The sequence below is a fragment of the Myotis lucifugus genome, unplaced genomic scaffold, assembly GCF_000147115.1.
Source record: "Myotis lucifugus unplaced genomic scaffold, Myoluc2.0 scaffold_11, whole genome shotgun sequence".
Lineage (NCBI taxonomy): Eukaryota > Metazoa > Chordata > Mammalia > Chiroptera > Vespertilionidae > Myotis > Myotis lucifugus.
Genome location: NW_005871059.1, coordinates 13843005 through 13860925, shown reverse-complemented (window position 1 = coordinate 13860925; position 17921 = coordinate 13843005). Strand labels below are relative to the sequence as shown.

At 35.6% G+C, this 17921-nt stretch overlaps 2 protein-coding genes across 3 annotated transcripts in view; one reads left to right on the top strand and one right to left on the bottom strand.

The window, feature by feature from the left end:
- The window catches only part of TBPL1 (TATA-box binding protein like 1), a 27808-nt gene extending 13895 nt beyond the window's left edge, over window positions 1–13913 (top strand). The window contains exons 2-7 of one of the 2 annotated variants that reach the window (XM_023750244.1): window positions 6471–6543; window positions 9047–9129; window positions 9284–9347; window positions 11127–11230; window positions 11315–11409; window positions 13385–13913. In XM_023750244.1, the coding sequence (XP_023606012.1) occupies window positions 6471–6543; window positions 9047–9129; window positions 9284–9347; window positions 11127–11230; window positions 11315–11409; window positions 13385–13464 (499 nt within the window). In that variant the 3' untranslated portion in view covers window positions 13465–13913. Of the gene's footprint in view, window positions 1–6364; window positions 6544–9046; window positions 9130–9283; window positions 9348–11126; window positions 11231–11314; window positions 11410–13384 lie in introns of both variants that reach the window. The other variant, XM_006084460.3, reaches the window with a different exon arrangement.
- Window positions 13559–17921, bottom strand: part of SLC2A12 (solute carrier family 2 member 12) — a 50798-nt gene continuing 46435 nt past the window's right edge. The window contains 1 exon segment of the mRNA XM_006084459.3: window positions 13559–17921. Within this exon segment, the coding sequence (XP_006084521.1) occupies window positions 17836–17921 (86 nt within the window). The 3' untranslated portion in view covers window positions 13559–17835.

Here is a 17921-nt window from a genome sequence, read left to right as displayed (position 1 = left end):
GGAATCGAACCTGGGACCCTTGAGTCTGCAGGCTGATGCTCTATCCACTGAGCCAAACTGGTTAGGGCCATGCTGTCTTCTTTAAAAGCCATACACCAAGCCATTAATTTGAAATACTAAATCTGTCCAAATTTTGCTTTTACATAAGCAATTGATATGCTTGATATTTGAATCCCCAAATTTTAGGTTGTATTCAGTAAAATATAGTTTTTTTCTTGTTATCTGTAATTAGACATTGGTTCAGATTAATATTAATGTTAGCACTGACTAATATGACGTTATTTTAATAGAGTATTTTTAATTAGTGAGGTGCTCGTTAATCTGTTAAAACAATTATGTGGTGAGGAAATGGGGTTGTTTGCATTTTACAAGTGAGGGTAGGAACAGTTCAGAGCTGTCATGTACCTTCCATTAGGGTCCACATCTTCAACATCCAAGTTTTATTCCATTAGAGATACACTGTAGTACATTGTGAAATAGTGAAATTCTTTTTTTAAAAAATATATTTTTACTGATTTCAGAGAGGGAGAGAGAGATAAAAGCATCAATAATGAGAGAGAAGCATTGATTGGCTGCCTCCTGCATGTCCCCCACTAGGGATCTAGTCCGCAACCCAGGCATGTGCCCTGACTGGGAATCGAACCATGACCTCCTGGTTCAAAGGTTGATGCTCTACTGAGCCATGCTGGTTGGCCTGAAATCTTTAAGAAGGCTGTTGTTTAAACATTATCAATATGTATGAACATAGGTTTAAATTAACTGAGTATTAAGTTTAACTTAACCACATTTTCATTCTCCTTTAATTGGAACTTCTTCATGAGAATGTAAACCACTGACTTCTCTTTCCTTAACATCCATTCAGAAAATCAGTATCATTTACATTTTCTTCACCCCCTTTTAGGCATCATTACAAGTATTTTTATCGACTGAAGCATACAATATACTACTCTTTACTATTTTAAAAAATAGATAGTTGCTGGTGACCGTCAGAGTTATTATTAATTAACTTCCATTAACATTTTTTGTAGTTTTCTTAATATGAAATTTTAAAAAGTGTAACACTTAATTTTGATGCAAGTTATTCACATGCTTACCAGTCTTCAGAATTGGTATTTAGAGTGAGTCAGAGATACAGTAGTTGCAGACATGTAGTGAACATAGTTTAACTTTCTGTTTAATGTAATGTGATGAAGATTTTGTACATCAAATACTTTTGCTCTTATGTAAGCATTTGTTAAATGTTTTATATTATACTAGAGGCGCGGTGCACGAAATTCATGCACGGGTAGAGTCCCTAGGCCTGGCCGGCGATCAGGGGAGATCGGGGCCTTCTGGCTGCTGGCAAGGGCCTTCCTTCATTTGAGCCGCCCCCGGTGGTCAAGCGCACGTCATAGCGAGCGATTGGACTCCCATGGGGAAATTTTGCATATTAGCCTTTTTTATACATATAGATGTTGATATAATATATCCTCCTTTCCTTGGGAGATACAAGGGTTTTTGTGACCAAGCATATTATTAATGACTTTTTTTCATGTGGTTAGAAAATAAAAATGCCAACCCCGAGGACTGGTTCCTGAAGTATAAGCTCTTGGGTCATGCATGAAAACATGTCCTCATGACAGAATGTTACCCTGCCAAACAAGTGAAAGGTTTTGCAATCTTGTTCACTGTTTGCTGGCAGTGGTTCTCAACCTTCTGGCCCTTTAAATACAGTTCCTCATGTTGTGACCCCCAACCATAAAATTATTTTTGTTGATACTTCATAACTGTAATTTTGCTACTGTTATGAATCGTAATGTAAATATCTGATATGCAGGATGGTCTTAGGCGACCCCTGTGAAAGGGTTGTTTGAACCCCAAAGGGGTCGCAACCCACGGGTTGAGAACCGCTGCCTTAGTGCATGTAACTTTCTTCCTTTACTGCCCCTTTGAACACAAATGCATGTTGAAGGTAAGTGGGAAGTTCAGAATTGGGATATTAATTTAACTAAACTAATGCAGTAGCTCCAGAATTAAAATATAATTCCTAAATTTTGTCTAAGTGCGTCTTCATCTAAGCTGTTAGAATTGGGAATTTTAGAATTAGATGGGATTTTAGGAACCATTTAGTCTCATCTCCCACCTAATAGAAGACTCATTCTATACCCTTCCTAACTGTTGGTTAATTATCTAGCCCTACCCCCTACCCCTTTCTTTTCTTTTCTTCTCTCTTCTCCTTCTCTCTCTCTCTCTCTCTCTCTCTCTCTCTCTCTCTCTCTCTCTCTCTCTCTCTCTCTCTCTCTCTCTCTCTCTCTCACCTTCTTAAAAGACCAGATTGTAACTATTTTAGACTTGTGGGACATTTGGTCTTTGTCAGAACTGCTCAACGGTGCCATAGTCATTATGTAACAACATGAGTATGGTTGTTCCAATAAAACCTTTTTTATAGAACAAGCGCTAGCCCTTTGGCTATCGCTGACTCCTGCCTGACCTATTAAGACCTCAGTTTTCTCTGTCTGGTAATGTGATTGTTCTCAAGTTTTGTACCAATTCATTAAATACTATTTGGTTACAATATTCAACTATGTGTATCTATCAAACAGTAATAGCTGCCATTTATTAAACATGGTGTGTGTACTATGTGCTTGACATAGATAATTAAATTGAATCCTTAGAAACACCCTGGGAGGTACAGTGATATTATTACCAATTTCCAGAAAAGTAAGGTATATGCTGTACTGTTAAACAGGTGTAAAAGAACACTCTCTTTCTCAAAGGCAAAATGTTTTATTTTTTTCCATCTTGGTCACAGGCATGTGTTGGGAGACTGTCAAGTATAGTAATTGGTTGGAATCACCATACAAACTGTTTTCTATCTGCTATTTTGGGAGCTTTACAAAGAAGAGTTGGTTTAAATGCCATGTCTTACTTTTAGAAAAAAAATGATCCCTAGGGGAACAAGTGCGTTCATGTTGTGTTTGCAAATTAGTCTATATCCAGCCTTCCCCTCTGCCATTTCTTAAATCATGGATGGCGACTTCGTGGTTAAACCTTTTAGGCCCCTCCCTCAGTATCTTATGCAACTTGAATACACTTAAAGTAGCTACGATCTACTTTTTTGTATACTAAGGTTTCTTTAGGGTTATTTGTTTGTTTTGCTTTTAGTTATATTATTACGGTGTTTATTATGGCCTTTCAGTTTAAGTATCTTTTCTGGTGTGGAATTTAAAATGTAGTAGCCTTAGGTGCAATTTGTCTTAAAAGCCAGGAGGTGGCAGTGTTTTCCAGGTGCTGCTTTAAGATTTCAGGTGCTGAAGGAATGTTTTTAAATACCACTAGAAAGTCAGAGGACCTAAAGAACAGTGTATTCTTGTCTGAAAAATCATGGATCGAAGAAGAAGTTGCTTCAACTCTACAGTGCATTTTAATGAAAGCTAGAAATAGAATATTTCCTGAAGTTAGGACAGCTGCAATTTTGAACTTTGCTTCTTATTTGAAGGATATATTTGAACTCATACTAGGTATTTACTTCAGAAACAGGAAAGAACACCTGATTAAACCATGTCTTCATATCAGACTTTGGGCAGTGGAAAAATAACTGATAACTATATTTAAATAAAAATGGAATTAACTTTATTTTTCTTATAGTAAATCTAATATATATTTGTTGTTCTTAAAAAGAAAAATCTAGTCTACAAAACAAGAGAAGAAAAAAGTTTTACAATCACTCAGATGCCAACTCTCTGAATACAATAATTGTTAACGTTTTGGCTGTTTAAGTATCTAAGTATATACTTATGATGAACTATGTGTGTGACCTCGTCTTTAGAATTTAAGTTGCTGCAGTATAAAAATAATCATCTGTTTTGAATTTCAAGGCTTCTTTGCATTCACAAAGGTTTGCTTTACCCCTTCTATCTTGACTTATTTTTACCCTACATATTGTCCTTGAATTTTCTCCTCAGTTTACTAATTTAATACTCAGAGAAGTAGATCTGAGTGAATTTGTTTTAGCCTATTTGATGTAAAAACAAAACAAAACAACTTTGTGAAGCAGTAAATTTGACATAGTTTCTTTATATGTAATTTCTCCTTAGTGTTTTATAGCTTATTCTCATGGGATGTGTGTCAATTAGGATTAGGTTTGGCTGCATACCTCAGAAATCCAGTATGAGGGTCTTAACAGAAATAGACTTTCTCTCATATTCATGACACCTAGATTTAGGAAGTGCAGGGATAATAAGGAGTTTTATTACCCAGAGTCTCATGATCCCAAATGGCTCCTTGAGCTCCAGCTCCCACATCCAGACTCTAGGCGGCAAGTATGAAGAAGGGCAGAAAGGCAAAGGGGTTTTTTTGCTGGCTTAGATCAGTCCCTCTAAGCACACTTTCCAAAAGACACAAAACTATTTCATTTTACATTTTATTGACAGTCACAGAGTCATGTGGCTTTTTGGCTGTTCCTGTTGCCTGGGAGCCTGAAATGTGTAGTATTTTATTTCTGCCACAATGTATGTGGCTAGACAGCTGGGTTCTGTTCCTTGTGAAGGAAGGATGGAGTGGATGTTGGGGTGAGCAACTTGGAGCCTCTTCCTCACAGTTAAATGTAATCATGGGAAGTGATGCTAAGAAACCTCTGTTCTGCCAGTTGATTTGAACACTCATTTTATCCATAATCACGTTTGGTTTTGTGTTATTATTTCCAAGATACATGTGCTAAATACTTTTCATACATTTTATATAATCCCCCAATACTATCTCATAGGCACCATCCATTATTACATGTCACATCTGAGAAAACCAAGGCACAGAGAGACTGCTTAACTTGTCCATGTTGTCATAACTAGTAATGGATTATTCAGACATTGAGCCTACTGCTTAAGATCAGTATTGAAAACTGCCTCTGTCCTCTGCTTATTAATCTACCTATATATCTATTAATAAGGGCCACTGCCACCCCTGCCCCACACCTTATACATAAAAATCATTTGAGGTTGCTTAAACATACAAAGAACAGAAAAACGAGAAAATAAGCAGATTGTAGGGAACCTAAGAGTGAGAAAATACAATGCAGTTGAGGAACAATTGGTACACAGAATTGGATGCAGTCTGATCCTGTGGAGGTGCCGGAAGTCTTGGTCTGATTTGTTCCTGGGTTCTAGTATAGCGGAAGGCAGAAAAAGAAAATTGAATTTTCTTTATTTGGACACTTGGCATCTTCATTGTATAGTCACATGATAATTTATATCTGTTGCTATTTTCTGATTTTCTCTGTAAATTAGGTAAGATGAATTATCATTACTTATTTATTTAAGATGTGGAAACCCAGTCAAAGAAAATTTTTTTAGCTGGAATATGGGTCTTATGCATAGTACAAACTAGGGCTCATTTTGTTTGTTTATGGAAATGCTTCCTGTCAGTTTTAAAAAGATATGTATTTTGGAAGATTGTGATCTCAGTAAAAATGGTATTGTGCTAACTACTTGTTAGAGCTCCTTCCTACACCACACACACACACACACACACACACACACACACACACACACATCTGTGAGCTCCTTGAGGACAAAAGACTTGGCCTCATACACTTTTTTTCTCCAGTATCCTCAATGTATAGTTGTTCAGTAGGTGAATAATGAATGAATGACTGGTAAATGAGAAACATTTGTTTATAAATGTTGTAAATAATGTTTCTGCTTCTTTAAACTTAAGTCATTTACTCAAAATAAGTGAAAAATAGGTCTGACTTTTTATAGCCCTAGCAAATGTGAGATGGGTTTTAGTGCCATTAATGATTAGATATTGGAACCACAAAGTGCAGCCCTTGAACTTGGTGTGTTTGGAGAATTGCCATAACTGTGATACACCTGGAACATAGTGGTGGTATAGGCAAGTAGCAGGAGATAAGTTTGGCAGCCTCCTGGCGTGTAAAAGTTACTTATTAAATTTAAGGAATGAAAGTTAGATTTTAATGATGTTATCTTTTATTTTTTTTAATATATTTTATTGATTTTTTACAGAGAGGAAGGAAGAGAGAGAGATAGTTAGAAACATCGATGGGAGAGAAACATCGATCAGCTGCCTCCTGCACATCTCCCACGGGGGATGTGCCCGCAACCCAGGTACATGCCCTTGACCGGAATCGAACCTGGGACCTTTCAGTCCGCAGGCCGATGCTCTATCCACTGAGCCAAACCGGTTTTGGCTGATGTTATCTTTTAAAAATGGCATTTTTAGTGGGGAAAATAAGGGACATGATTTGATTTGAGTAACATTTAAAAATAAATAGTATCGATTTGTTTTTTGCATTTTAGTTTTCAAGTTTATTTGTGAAAAATTCAGAAAACATTAAAGTTTAATTACTTTATTTTATTTTGTTTCTCAGGATGTGATCTTCGTGGTGGGAAGCTAAGTTTTTAAACTACCCCAATGGATGCAGACAGTGATGTTGCATTGGACATTCTAATTACAAATGTAGTCTGTGTTTTTAGAACAAGATGCCATTTGAACTTAAGGAAGATTGCTTTGGAGGGAGCAAATGTAATTTATAAGCGTGATGTTGGAGTAAGTATCTGAATTTTGGTATGTATGCTAATTGTATAGTGCTAGGAATGATGTACTAAAATGTATTTATTCTATAGAGCAGCGGTCGCCAACTGGTGGTCCGCAGACCACTGGTGGTCCGTGAGGTCCAAAAGATTGGCGACCGCTGCTATAGATAATTTATGAGCACCTTACCATGTGCTAATTGTGCTGGATACAATAGTGAGCCCTGTAGAAGTGGCACCTTTTCTCATGAAGTAGCAGCTTTGGGAAATACTTATCTCCAAGTCTTACCAAAGAACTCATTGGCTACTAGACATTTTATACTGTTCTCTCAATTTCTTTTGACTGAAGAAGGCGGCTTTTATACTTTTTATGTATATTTATTTAAATACTAGAGGCCTAGTGCACAATTTGTGCACTGGTGAGGTCCCTCGGCCTGGCCTCTGCCCTCTCATAATCCGGGACCCTCGGGGGATGTCGGAGAGCCGGTTTCAGCCTGATCCCCACAGGCCAGGCCAAGGGACCCCACCAGTACATGAATCTGTATGCATATCTTTGGTTAATCTCTTCCCGCCCTTCTCCCTCCCCCCTTCCCTCTGAGATTCATCAGTCTGTCCCATGTTTCCATGCCTGTGGTTTCTGCTCCTGTATTGAGTGTCTGCCCCCTGATGATCAGTGCATGTCAACCAGCCAATCACTTAGACTTTTATATATATATAGATAATTATGTTTGAATGGTGTCCTAGGATAGAGAAAGTCAGATTGTAAATTTTGTAGCATGTTGTCATAGCCCTCTTTAATTAGCCAGGATAGCTGGTATTCTTTCAGTAGCAAATTGCTGAAAATATGGTTCATATCCTACCCTGTACATTCTAAATTGTAATTTTTGTAAAACCCATAATACTGAAAATAAAAGCTGTTAACTTGCTTTTTTAACCTTAGTGTTTTGAGATTAATATTATACATGACAGTGGGTGTTCATTTGGCTTTTATAAACCAATGATTGATGAGATTATATATCATATATTTTTTATGAAAATTAAGAATGTATTTGAAGGCTTTATTTAAGCTCTAAAAATTAGATGCCAGTATACTTAGGAAAATTATTATTAGTTCTTAGTGCTAGAAACTAAGTGAAGATGAATTAAAATTTTCAGTGACCCGCAATTAAAGATTTTCAAGTTCAATAATGCCATCTTCATTTTTTTTTTAAAAAGGAGTAAATATGTTTGCTAAAAAGTTTAGAGAAGAAATTGCCTAATGCTACTTTGAGACTTTTAATATACCATATGGCAGGGAAGTCATTTTTCCTAGGAACGTTAACTGAAAAGGCTGAGTTGATGGACAAGCTGGTGGTGAAAGACAAATGTAGAATAAACTCAGTCTAGTGTTTCCCAGCCACTTGTGTTTGAAATTTTATAATTATTTACTCAGATTTCATTTTGTGTCTTTGTTAATTTTTGTCTTCGCAGATTTAATAGCTTTCTAGTTTGATAATAAGGCATATAACAGAGAAAAGGAAGACCTCAAACCGTAACAAGAGTTTTAAGGAGAAATATCTGATTCATTTATGTGCTACATTATTCAGTAAACATTTATCTCTTACATATAATGGGCATATGATAAATATTTCTATAAATGAAAAGTTGCAATGAAAATTTAAATTCACATATTATCTTGGATCTTAGCTCTTGACCTATTTATACTCACAATGTAAATAATTTTATTCAAACCCATAGCTTTAAATGCCTTTCATATCTAAAATTATATCTCTAGCTCCAACTTTTCCCCTGCATTCAAAATTTGCAGATAGAACTAGAATATATAATAGGCATTTTAACTCTAAGACAATGTCAAGTAGTGATGGATACCATGAGGCTGAATAAAGCAAGGTTAGCATTTACAGGGCAATAAAGGGATGGGTGTTTTGGTGGAAGAGTCAGGGAAGGCCCCTCTATGGAGGTGACATCTGGTGAGAAACTTGAATGAAATGAAAATATGAAGGAAAAATATTCCAGTTGAAAATAACAGCTTCTGCACAGCTCATGAGATGTGAACAAATTTCCCATATTTAAGGATCCATGCAAATTATAAATTGTAGTCATGTGACTGGAGTAGAATGAGAGAAGAAATGTTTACATACCTGGTAGCTCATTGGTTTTAAGTATTATTAGTGAGAGATTTATATAGTCCATGTATTTTTTAATTAAGTGTCCTTTTGGATTAATACATTCTTTTGTTCAGTATGGTACTTGATTTCAGAATGGGTAGATGATGCAGGGAACAGTTATTTTGATTGTGGGAAAGCTTAGAATAGTATTTAAACATTAAAATAGCCACATAGAGCAGAAGCATACAGGGTGGGGCAAAAGAATGTTTACAGTTGTTTGGATGAAAAATTATACAATAATTAATAATAATTATTAAGAATAACTTTTGCATACTCACAACTGTAAGCCTACTTTTGTTCCACTCTAAATGAAAATTAATCCTTATTATGTACTTTTTTTTTTTTTTTCAGAAAGTATTAATGAAACTTAGAAAACCTAGAATTACAGCTACAATTTGGTCCTCAGGAAAAATTATTTGCACTGGAGCAACAAGGTAAATTTTATTTGGGTTTTTAATTTTTTAACTTCCCCCTCATGAAAGGAACATTTGTAAACTTAGAAACAAAATCATATGTACAATTTGTTATGTTCCTCAGTATAAAATTGATTTCCTATATAACAATCTTTTTTTTCCCCTAAAACCATAGTGAAGAAGAAGCTAAATTTGGTGCCAGACGTCTAGCCCGCAGTCTGCAGAAACTAGGTTTTCAGGTAACGTTTTCAAAATGTATCCAAACTGCAAATATTCAAGGATTTATTATTGTAAAGTTAAAACTTTGAATTTAGTAGACTAAAGAAATCACGACAGAAACTACCCTCATGATTAACCTTTTCCTAAGGTTTTTATACTGTTCTTCAGTATAAAAAGTTAGTAGCAAAATTTGTCCACGTGGATGTTTTTAAAGGATCCTGACTTTTTTTCAGATTCTTCTTATAGAGAGACACCGGCTTGTTTTCTTACAAGTTAACTACTTTTTTTTTTTTTTTGGCAGCCCATAAGTTTATTGTGTCTTCAAGACACTATACAATGTAGACTCATCTCCCAGAGGAGGGTCTTTCAGAGACAGGGAGCCATCCTCCATATGAATTGCTCATTTGTCGTTTTCATAGGTGGATGGGTTCTTCCTCCTGGATTTCCCAAACTCCTCAGTCCACCCATGTGTAGACAAGATAAAATACTACAAATGCTCGCCCTCCACAGTCGCAGGATCCACTGGCCTCCGTCCGCCACTTCTTAACTACCTTTTTAACTCTTTAAGTTTTTTTCACCTTTAACAATGCCCCACCTCTCCCTCCCCCCAAAACAAACAACCACCAAAAACACCACATATTTCTGATCATCCCAAGAGTAGTATACATATATATATATATGTCAAGATGAGCTGAGAGCTGCAGGACCCTGTTGACATGTACACACTGGTTGGCAGGCTCTCACACTTATACAGTGATCATCGCTGGCTGGGTAACCTCATCAAATATAATTTTGTAGAGGCATAAATTTGAATAGAATTAATACACATTATGCACTTGCTAAGTCACTTGCAGATAATGAGTAAATGAAAGATAAAGACGAGTCCCTAAAGAGATGAGCCTAGGCTCTTTTGAATTTAGATGAGAAGTGATGGGAAGTTGAGTTTCCCTCTGATGACTTCAATCTCCTCTGAGGTAGAAGGTGAGAGGAAGGCACTGACGAGCTGGTGGGTGTGGGAGTTCTGGTGTTTGAAGAGAGGTGGTATAGAGACAAAAAATGGTGGGGCACTTTGCACAATTTTATGGCTTTCTGCAGCTATCTTGTGCAGGTACTGAGTTGGAGGATGGGTATTTATCCAGAATTGTGGTTTTACTAGGAACATTTGAAAAGATAAGATAAAACCAGTCAAGGAGTTGCTGAAGTTATTAATTTGAGAGGACATTATTTTTAGCCTTAGAGCTTCTTATCTTAGCATAAAATTAGAAATGTTGAGAGAAATTCCAATAAATTAAAAGCACAATTTTATCCCTTTATCCCTCACTCTGTCCCCCTAAAGAAAACAAACATCTAAGCTCACAGAAAGATCATTTTACCTTACTGCATATAAGAAAAAGTCTGATCTTTGAAGTTTAGTGTATACTCAACTATTCATTGAGTTTTAAAGTAACAGCTTTTCCATTTAAACTCTTGAGAAGAGGACTGTGTTTCCATTTTTTTTCTATTTGCTCTCCTATCCCAATAGACTGAATATCCCATTTCAAATATAAAAAAACAAAACAAACTAAACTAAACATGAAATTCAGTCATGCAAATATCTCAGGTTTTATTTTCTTATTAAAGTTTTTGAGTTGTTTTTCTTTAATTTAATTAATCACTGATAACTTAAAATACTGGGTCCATGCTTAAGATATTTGTTTTATTTGCTTTTTAAAGATTGAAACTTATTTATTAAGGATTTCTCTGATGAGCAGATTTTTTTGTTTCAAAATAATTCACTGAGTTTTATTTCTCTCCTAAAGGTAATATTTACAGATTTTAAGGTTGTTAATGTTTTAGCAGTGTGTAACATGCCATTTGAAATCCGTTTGCCAGAATTCACGAAGAACAATAGACCTCATGCCAGGTAGGTCTTTGAGAAATCAAAGTAACTTACCAAATTTGAAATTACTTGTCAGGCTATACTTATATTGTGGCTTTCTTTGTGTAGTTATGAACCTGAACTTCATCCTGCTGTGTGCTATCGGATAAAATCTCTACGAGCTACATTACAGATTTTTTCAACAGGAAGCATCACAGTAACAGGTATTTTATGATATTGAAACCAAACTTGTCAATTCTGTATTGAATGAAATAAGAGGTGCCCATACCAAAATAGAAATAATGTCTAATTTGTCACCTTTAGTCACTTTTGCCCTTAAAGGGGAACCAGTCTCCTGACTTTAACATTATAGGTTACTTTTACCTGCTTTCATATACTTTTTTAAAATCATAGTACTTTGCTTCTGTCTTCTTTCACTCATCATTATCGCAGTGGGATTCATCCTCCGTGTAGTGATAGATCATTCATTCTCATTGCTGTGCAGTTTCCAGTGTATAAGTATACTGTCCACAGGCATTTGGATAGTTTCCAGTTTTGAGCTATTAAAAATATTCTAGTATATTTTTTCATAATATTACTTTTAAACTTATAATATCTTGCATTTAAAATACTTAAGAGAATTCAGTTTTATGAACTTTATAAAGGTTTTACATAAGCAAAGATATAAATATAGTTTGTACCTATTTGTTACATATCTTTTGAGTCAACTGTTTGGAAGGGGTGGTTTCTAAACACTAGGCCTAGGTGTCAAAGGGTAGCATTAACTCTGCAGGATGATTTGTACAGGTACCATGGTTATAAGTTGTACAAAGACATTACTTGGGAATCAGACCCAACTTTTGGCACATTTGTGTTAAGGGAAATTTCTTTAGTGTCCTTGAGTTTTTCTTTTTATTCCCTCAATCCTTAAAGGAGAATAAAAATTATTAACACCTTTAAACACTCAGTAAATAAGTTTTAGTTTTGACTCATCCCATGGGTTTTCACACCTACTTCTGAAACTTTTCAAGCTTATTGCCAGGGCTGTGCCTGAATTAAAAGTGGAACACATCTATTTGTTCCCTTCTTTCAACTGTCATTTCTGTACTTTGGAACCCAGACTTCTGAGGGGCCCCAAAGTCTACAGATAAGTCTCTACTAAGTATAGAATAAAATGACGCATATGTAAAATCTGTCTTTTATTGAGTTAATAGATATTTAAACAACACAATAACAAACTGAAGACAACTGACCTGGTTAATTAGGATGCATTATATATTTACATCTGTAATATTTTATGAAATTCTATAACAATTCAGTGAACACATACTCAGTATGTGTTCCCATGGGCAAAGCACTGTACTATGTGTAGGGGTAAACTGAGTCAAGAAGGGAGTGGACCAGTGTAAGACGTATTCAGATTGTCAGAGTATACAGCAGGTCCATATGTATGTTTTTTAGGATCCTTCAAAGGTGGTAAGTATAGTTAGTGAAACCATTTTTATTCAAAATGTTATGAAAATATTTTTTATTACCCACTTTTATGTTTCTTTTGAGCTATTTAAATGAAAGATTACATTTTTTAAAAGTTATTCCCAGCGTCACCTCATTCCCTTGTGCTTTTTTGTGTCCTATTGCCTCAGTAAGCTGCGAGGGTGAGATGGCCAGATTGGTAGTAAACATGTTGCTGCCAAGGAGCAGTAAGCCTGTGGGCATTGTAGACCAGGTGGCTTCTAACAGCCTCCGCGTCCCAGCACCTGGGAAGCAGCTTTGCTTTACTCTGCTGGGCTTCCGACTCCCGCAAGCTTCAGTTGTAGCCTCACAAAAAGCCAGACTGCAGTCTCCAAGAGGATAATGGTTTTCTGGGCCCGTTTGTCCTTTCTCCCGTTAATAGTCCTATCATAGCACTTTCTATTCTCCTCGGGGATAGTTTGTGTGTAGTTTTTTTATCTACACTCTTTTCACACTGGTGCCCTAAAACGAGATGAGTAACATCATTTTTGTTTTAGATTTCCTTTAATTGTCCAGGGAAAATTTTATTCTCTTAGTTTTCATTATGACTGTGTGTATAATTATGTTTGTAGATTATTTAAAACAGTAACCCCCGAAATGCTTGGGTATTTTTAATTGTGAGAACTGAGCTTTTCCCAGTGCTTTCCGTGCCTCTTCTCACCCCTTCCTCCATTGTGTGTGTTTCAGGGCCCAATGTAAAGGCTGTCGCTACTGCCGTGGAACAGATTTACCCGTTTGTGTTTGAAAGCAGGAAAGAGATTTTATAATTCATCACTTAATTGGTTAGAATCCCTAACTGAGCACCTTTTAAAACCTGCTGCACATTGGACTCAAAACAAAAGGAAACTGGACCAACAGTAATTGAGAAAATAGACTCTTTTATTCATTCACGGCTACAGTGTAAAAAGCTCCAGTCCCTTTGGATTTTATTTCAAACTTTGCTGTAATATAAAAAGGAAGTTTACAAGACATGACATTGCTGCTTTTACAGAAGGACATTCTATTTATTTTCGCAGTAATTCTCATGTCCCCATAAGCAGAGCTGTCACAGTGTGCACTACCTTAAATTGTTTTGTTATTTTTTTCCAGTTTGAGCTAATGTGTTTTATTTGTGAATAGTCTTTTACATTTTTGTATGCTGAATATGGGCACCAAAGAACCTGTAAAAGTTATCTTTTTCAATTGAATATGCACAAATAAAAGTTTGGAAAAGGTCTCTCTTCATATCCATTCTATAACTTTTATTCCCCATTTTCTATGAATAAAAATTGTATTCATAATTTTTTTTTAATCTATGCAAGCTTAGACTTTTGCTAAAGTGTGTTGGCTTCTTTTTGAAGTATGTTTTGTGGGAAAAAAATATATATATATATATACCATATATATATATATTTTTTTAATTCTCTGTTACCAAATATCAAATAGAGATTTTTTTTTCAGATTAGAAATAAAAACATGTATATAAATTCTAGGGTACCAAAGTAGAACTTTATAGATTAAGCATAATGTTTTATGTTGCTAATTTAATATGCTAGAAAATGTTAGATAATCTTTTAAAAGTTACAAAAGTGTAGTTTTAAAAAGAGAAACTTCTTACTTACAAGATGAATATAAGAAAGAAGGTATGATGGGTTGTACCTCATATGTACCTTTGTATTCTGGAAAGACTCAACTCTAGTTGTAGGAAAGTAATAATCTTAGGTTGGTACTCAAGGCTATACTGTCTTGTCACATGGTGATATATTGTGCTGTTTTAATAAGAAGTTCCACTAGTTGCCTCTGTGCCACGGTATCATCATAATCTAGTTCAACTTGAACTTGAAAGCCGTTTTGCAAGATCTGTCTTTCCCTTGCTGTGTCTTATGTAAAGAGCTAAAGAGTGACTACTGAGTATATAGGATGGCTACTCTTAAAGTAATAAATATGCCTTTGTGAAACAGTGGCTGTCTGGCTCAGCCACAAGCCTTGGAATGGTAATGCAGGATCAGGCTGCCGTTGTGCTCTGCCCTGTGTGTTTAGGAGTTTAGTTTAAACAGTGATTTTACCTAGAAATAAGACCTAGTCCAGAATCAAATCAGCTTCTCCATAGAGACAATATTCCAACGCAGTCTTCCTCTAAAACCTGAATTTCAAAAATGTTTGAAACCTTTGTGAAAATTGCAATATCTTAACCTCTATATTCTAGTACATTTTCCTTACCGTATTATAAATCTTGAAAACTTAGTTTAAGCACTGCACTGAACAATACATATTACTTTGTTTTTGTCGTCTTCTCTATATCGTCCCCTACCCTGCCTCTCACTCCCTCATAAGCAGGGGCAAATGCTAACTTTTGTATTTTCTTTGTTGTGAAAAACTTAACTGTGATTTTCAGAGTTCTCTTGTCCTTACTTTCACATTTGTGTTTATTTGCTTCATTTAAAGTTCCAATAGGATAGCTAACCTCATAAAATAGAGAATAAAATTCAATGAAAAGGTTACAGGTTCTGTGAAGACTTTTGAAATTTGAGATTTTCCACTTATTTTTAATTAACAGTAATTAATAAGTGACTTCCGGTTTGCTGTGTTCCCAAAAAAGGAATATGGAAACGGGGAAAAAACATGATTATATGGCCAGGGTACGTAACCAGATGTCATGACATTTTCAGTATTGGAGTGACTTAAAAACTAATAGATCAGTAAGCAGCTCATCAGAATGCTTTCTTGGAAAAGAGGAGGAAAGACAATCTGGCCTGGTCTGGTTTCAGGCTGCAGGAGCGGCCCCTGGCCGACTGGCCTGCACAACCCGCGGAACTTAGCAAAGCTGGTGAGAGAGGAGCCAGTTGGTGTCTTTTGCTGGCTTTTCACAAGTGCTGTAAATGTTTTTATAAATAAAAACTGTGACTATATCCATACAAATTCGAAGTATTTCCCCTTTTATTTTTGAAAATCAAAAAGCTCTGATTGGCGGTGTATTGGGTGAAAATTAGATTGAAGATAGAGTTGTTTAGTTACAGACTCAATAGAAAAGAAAAATATTACAAAGCATTTTAAGATACTGAAGTTGATATCACTAGTAATAAACATAATAAATAGGTTGATAAACAGTTTCCTGCCCGTTAACAAAGAATGACTAAACCAAGATAGCTAAAGTATATATAGCATTTGAATTTCAAAGAAAACATAACAATTTTGTTAAATATCTTATATTCTGTGATGCTTGGCAAAGCACAAAAATTTATATTGATTACCTATCTTGATTTTTTAAAATCTCAATATAATTCCACTGAAGATTCATAATAAATTTCTTAAATTGATCCTCTACAGAACACACTTTCTCTTCTTCAAAACAAATAAATGGGGGGAGAAAAACCACACCAGTGCATGCTCTAACTTGCATATGAAATGTTACACAAGACCCAGTGCAAGTAGTGTCTTCGTAGGGAGTTGTCCTGAAGTCTGAACTTCATTTATCTCAAATCTCCTTTCCTCATAACTTCCCCTGCCAGTTTTAATCGAGAGAGTACATTTCAGAACCAGGACTGTTAGACATTCTCCTGAGTCTCTGATAATATAGTTTTACTATTTTTTAATACTCTTTTTAAAAAATATATTTTTATTGATTTCAGATAAAAAGAAAGAGGGAAGGAGAGAGAAACATCAATGATGAGAGAGAATCATTGATTGGCTGCCTCCTACATGCCCCACACTGGGAATTGAACCGTGACCTCCTGGTTCATAGGTTGATGCTCAACTGTTGAGCAATGCCAGCCGGGCTAGTTTTACTATTTCTTACAACAGTTAGTCTTCCACTTTGTTACAAGGAAATGTAGTATCATATACCCTTATATTAAGCTTGGGACAGTTTGTTACGTCCCAGGAGGAAAATTCCAGGCTAAATAAAAAGGGTCCTTGTTTTTGACTCAGGATTCTCTTTTCTTCAGATTAATCATATTTTTGTATTCATTCTCAAGTTAGGTTGCTCATTAAATTTTTTTAGTGTCTTCCATAACTTATAATATTAGTATGTAATGGATTACTACTTAGTGGTTTGAGATTCTTCACTGTAGATTTTCTATCATATCTAAATTCTATAGGTAAAATGTTTCACCAAGTTTTAAAAGTCAACTGGAGAAATGCACAAGAGAGCAACTCATTGTGTGGGTGGAAACCCAAGTTTCTGGTGCAGTTGGCGATCTCTGTTTCAGCATAGAGAAGAACAGCAATTGTCCTGATGTCTGAATGTCATGTATTATGGCTGTAATCATCTGAAAGTCAGCATTGATTATAGCCTGTATGCCATAACCTGAGGTAGTGATAATCCTGAGGAGTGCAAATAGTTACAGGAAACCGGATCGCTATTAAGTTATGAATGCCTTACAAAGAGAATTTTATAAGCTTGGCTTGAAAAGTCAAATGTAATTGCTTAGAGATTGGGATAAGTAATCTAATGGCCTGACTCCTAATGTTTTACTAACAGCTACTTCTAAATATATATGGTCCCAGGAATTTCATATTGTCCTTTCCATTCATCTTTTTTAAATGGATGAGAACATGCTTATTTTTCTCAGCTATTAAAGAATTATTTTTCGCATTATTTTATAATGCTAATATGAAATTCACAAAAGGTACTTTACATTACATTGTAGTTCACAATTCATAAAATAAGATGCATAATGTTTGTAACCTGTTAAACTGTAATTAGGATTTATCACTAAAATCCTAGCCAGCACCCTCTCCTAATGTAGAACTTATGTGCAATTGTCCACATTGTGTTCTGATTCTTTTTTACACAAGACCCAGTGCAAGTAGTCTTAGTAGGCAAAAAACCACAAGCTTGTGTTTAGACAATTACGTATCTGAATGATAAAACCGCAACTGGCCTCTATACATACACAACTGAAGGCAAAGGTGATCGTATCCCTAGTTCAGTCTGTCAAAGCTACTCTGTGAAAAGGTGCGAAGTGTAGAACCAGCCAGCATTTTTTTTACCTGGTATCCTGCTTAGAATAATAAAGAGAGTCTTGGGGCCTTCTACCTCATTCACCTATTGTGGGTGGAGATTAAAGGTTGTTTTTATAAATTAACTTCATGACACTAAAGACAAAACCTGGCATTGGTCAACATGTATTGGTATGAAGACCCCGTACTAAACGTTCTTATACTGTATCAGCATTTATAAGGTTTTGAGGCCAGTAGGTCTCTGGACCAGACTGCCTTGGTTGTCCCCCACCACACAGCTTTT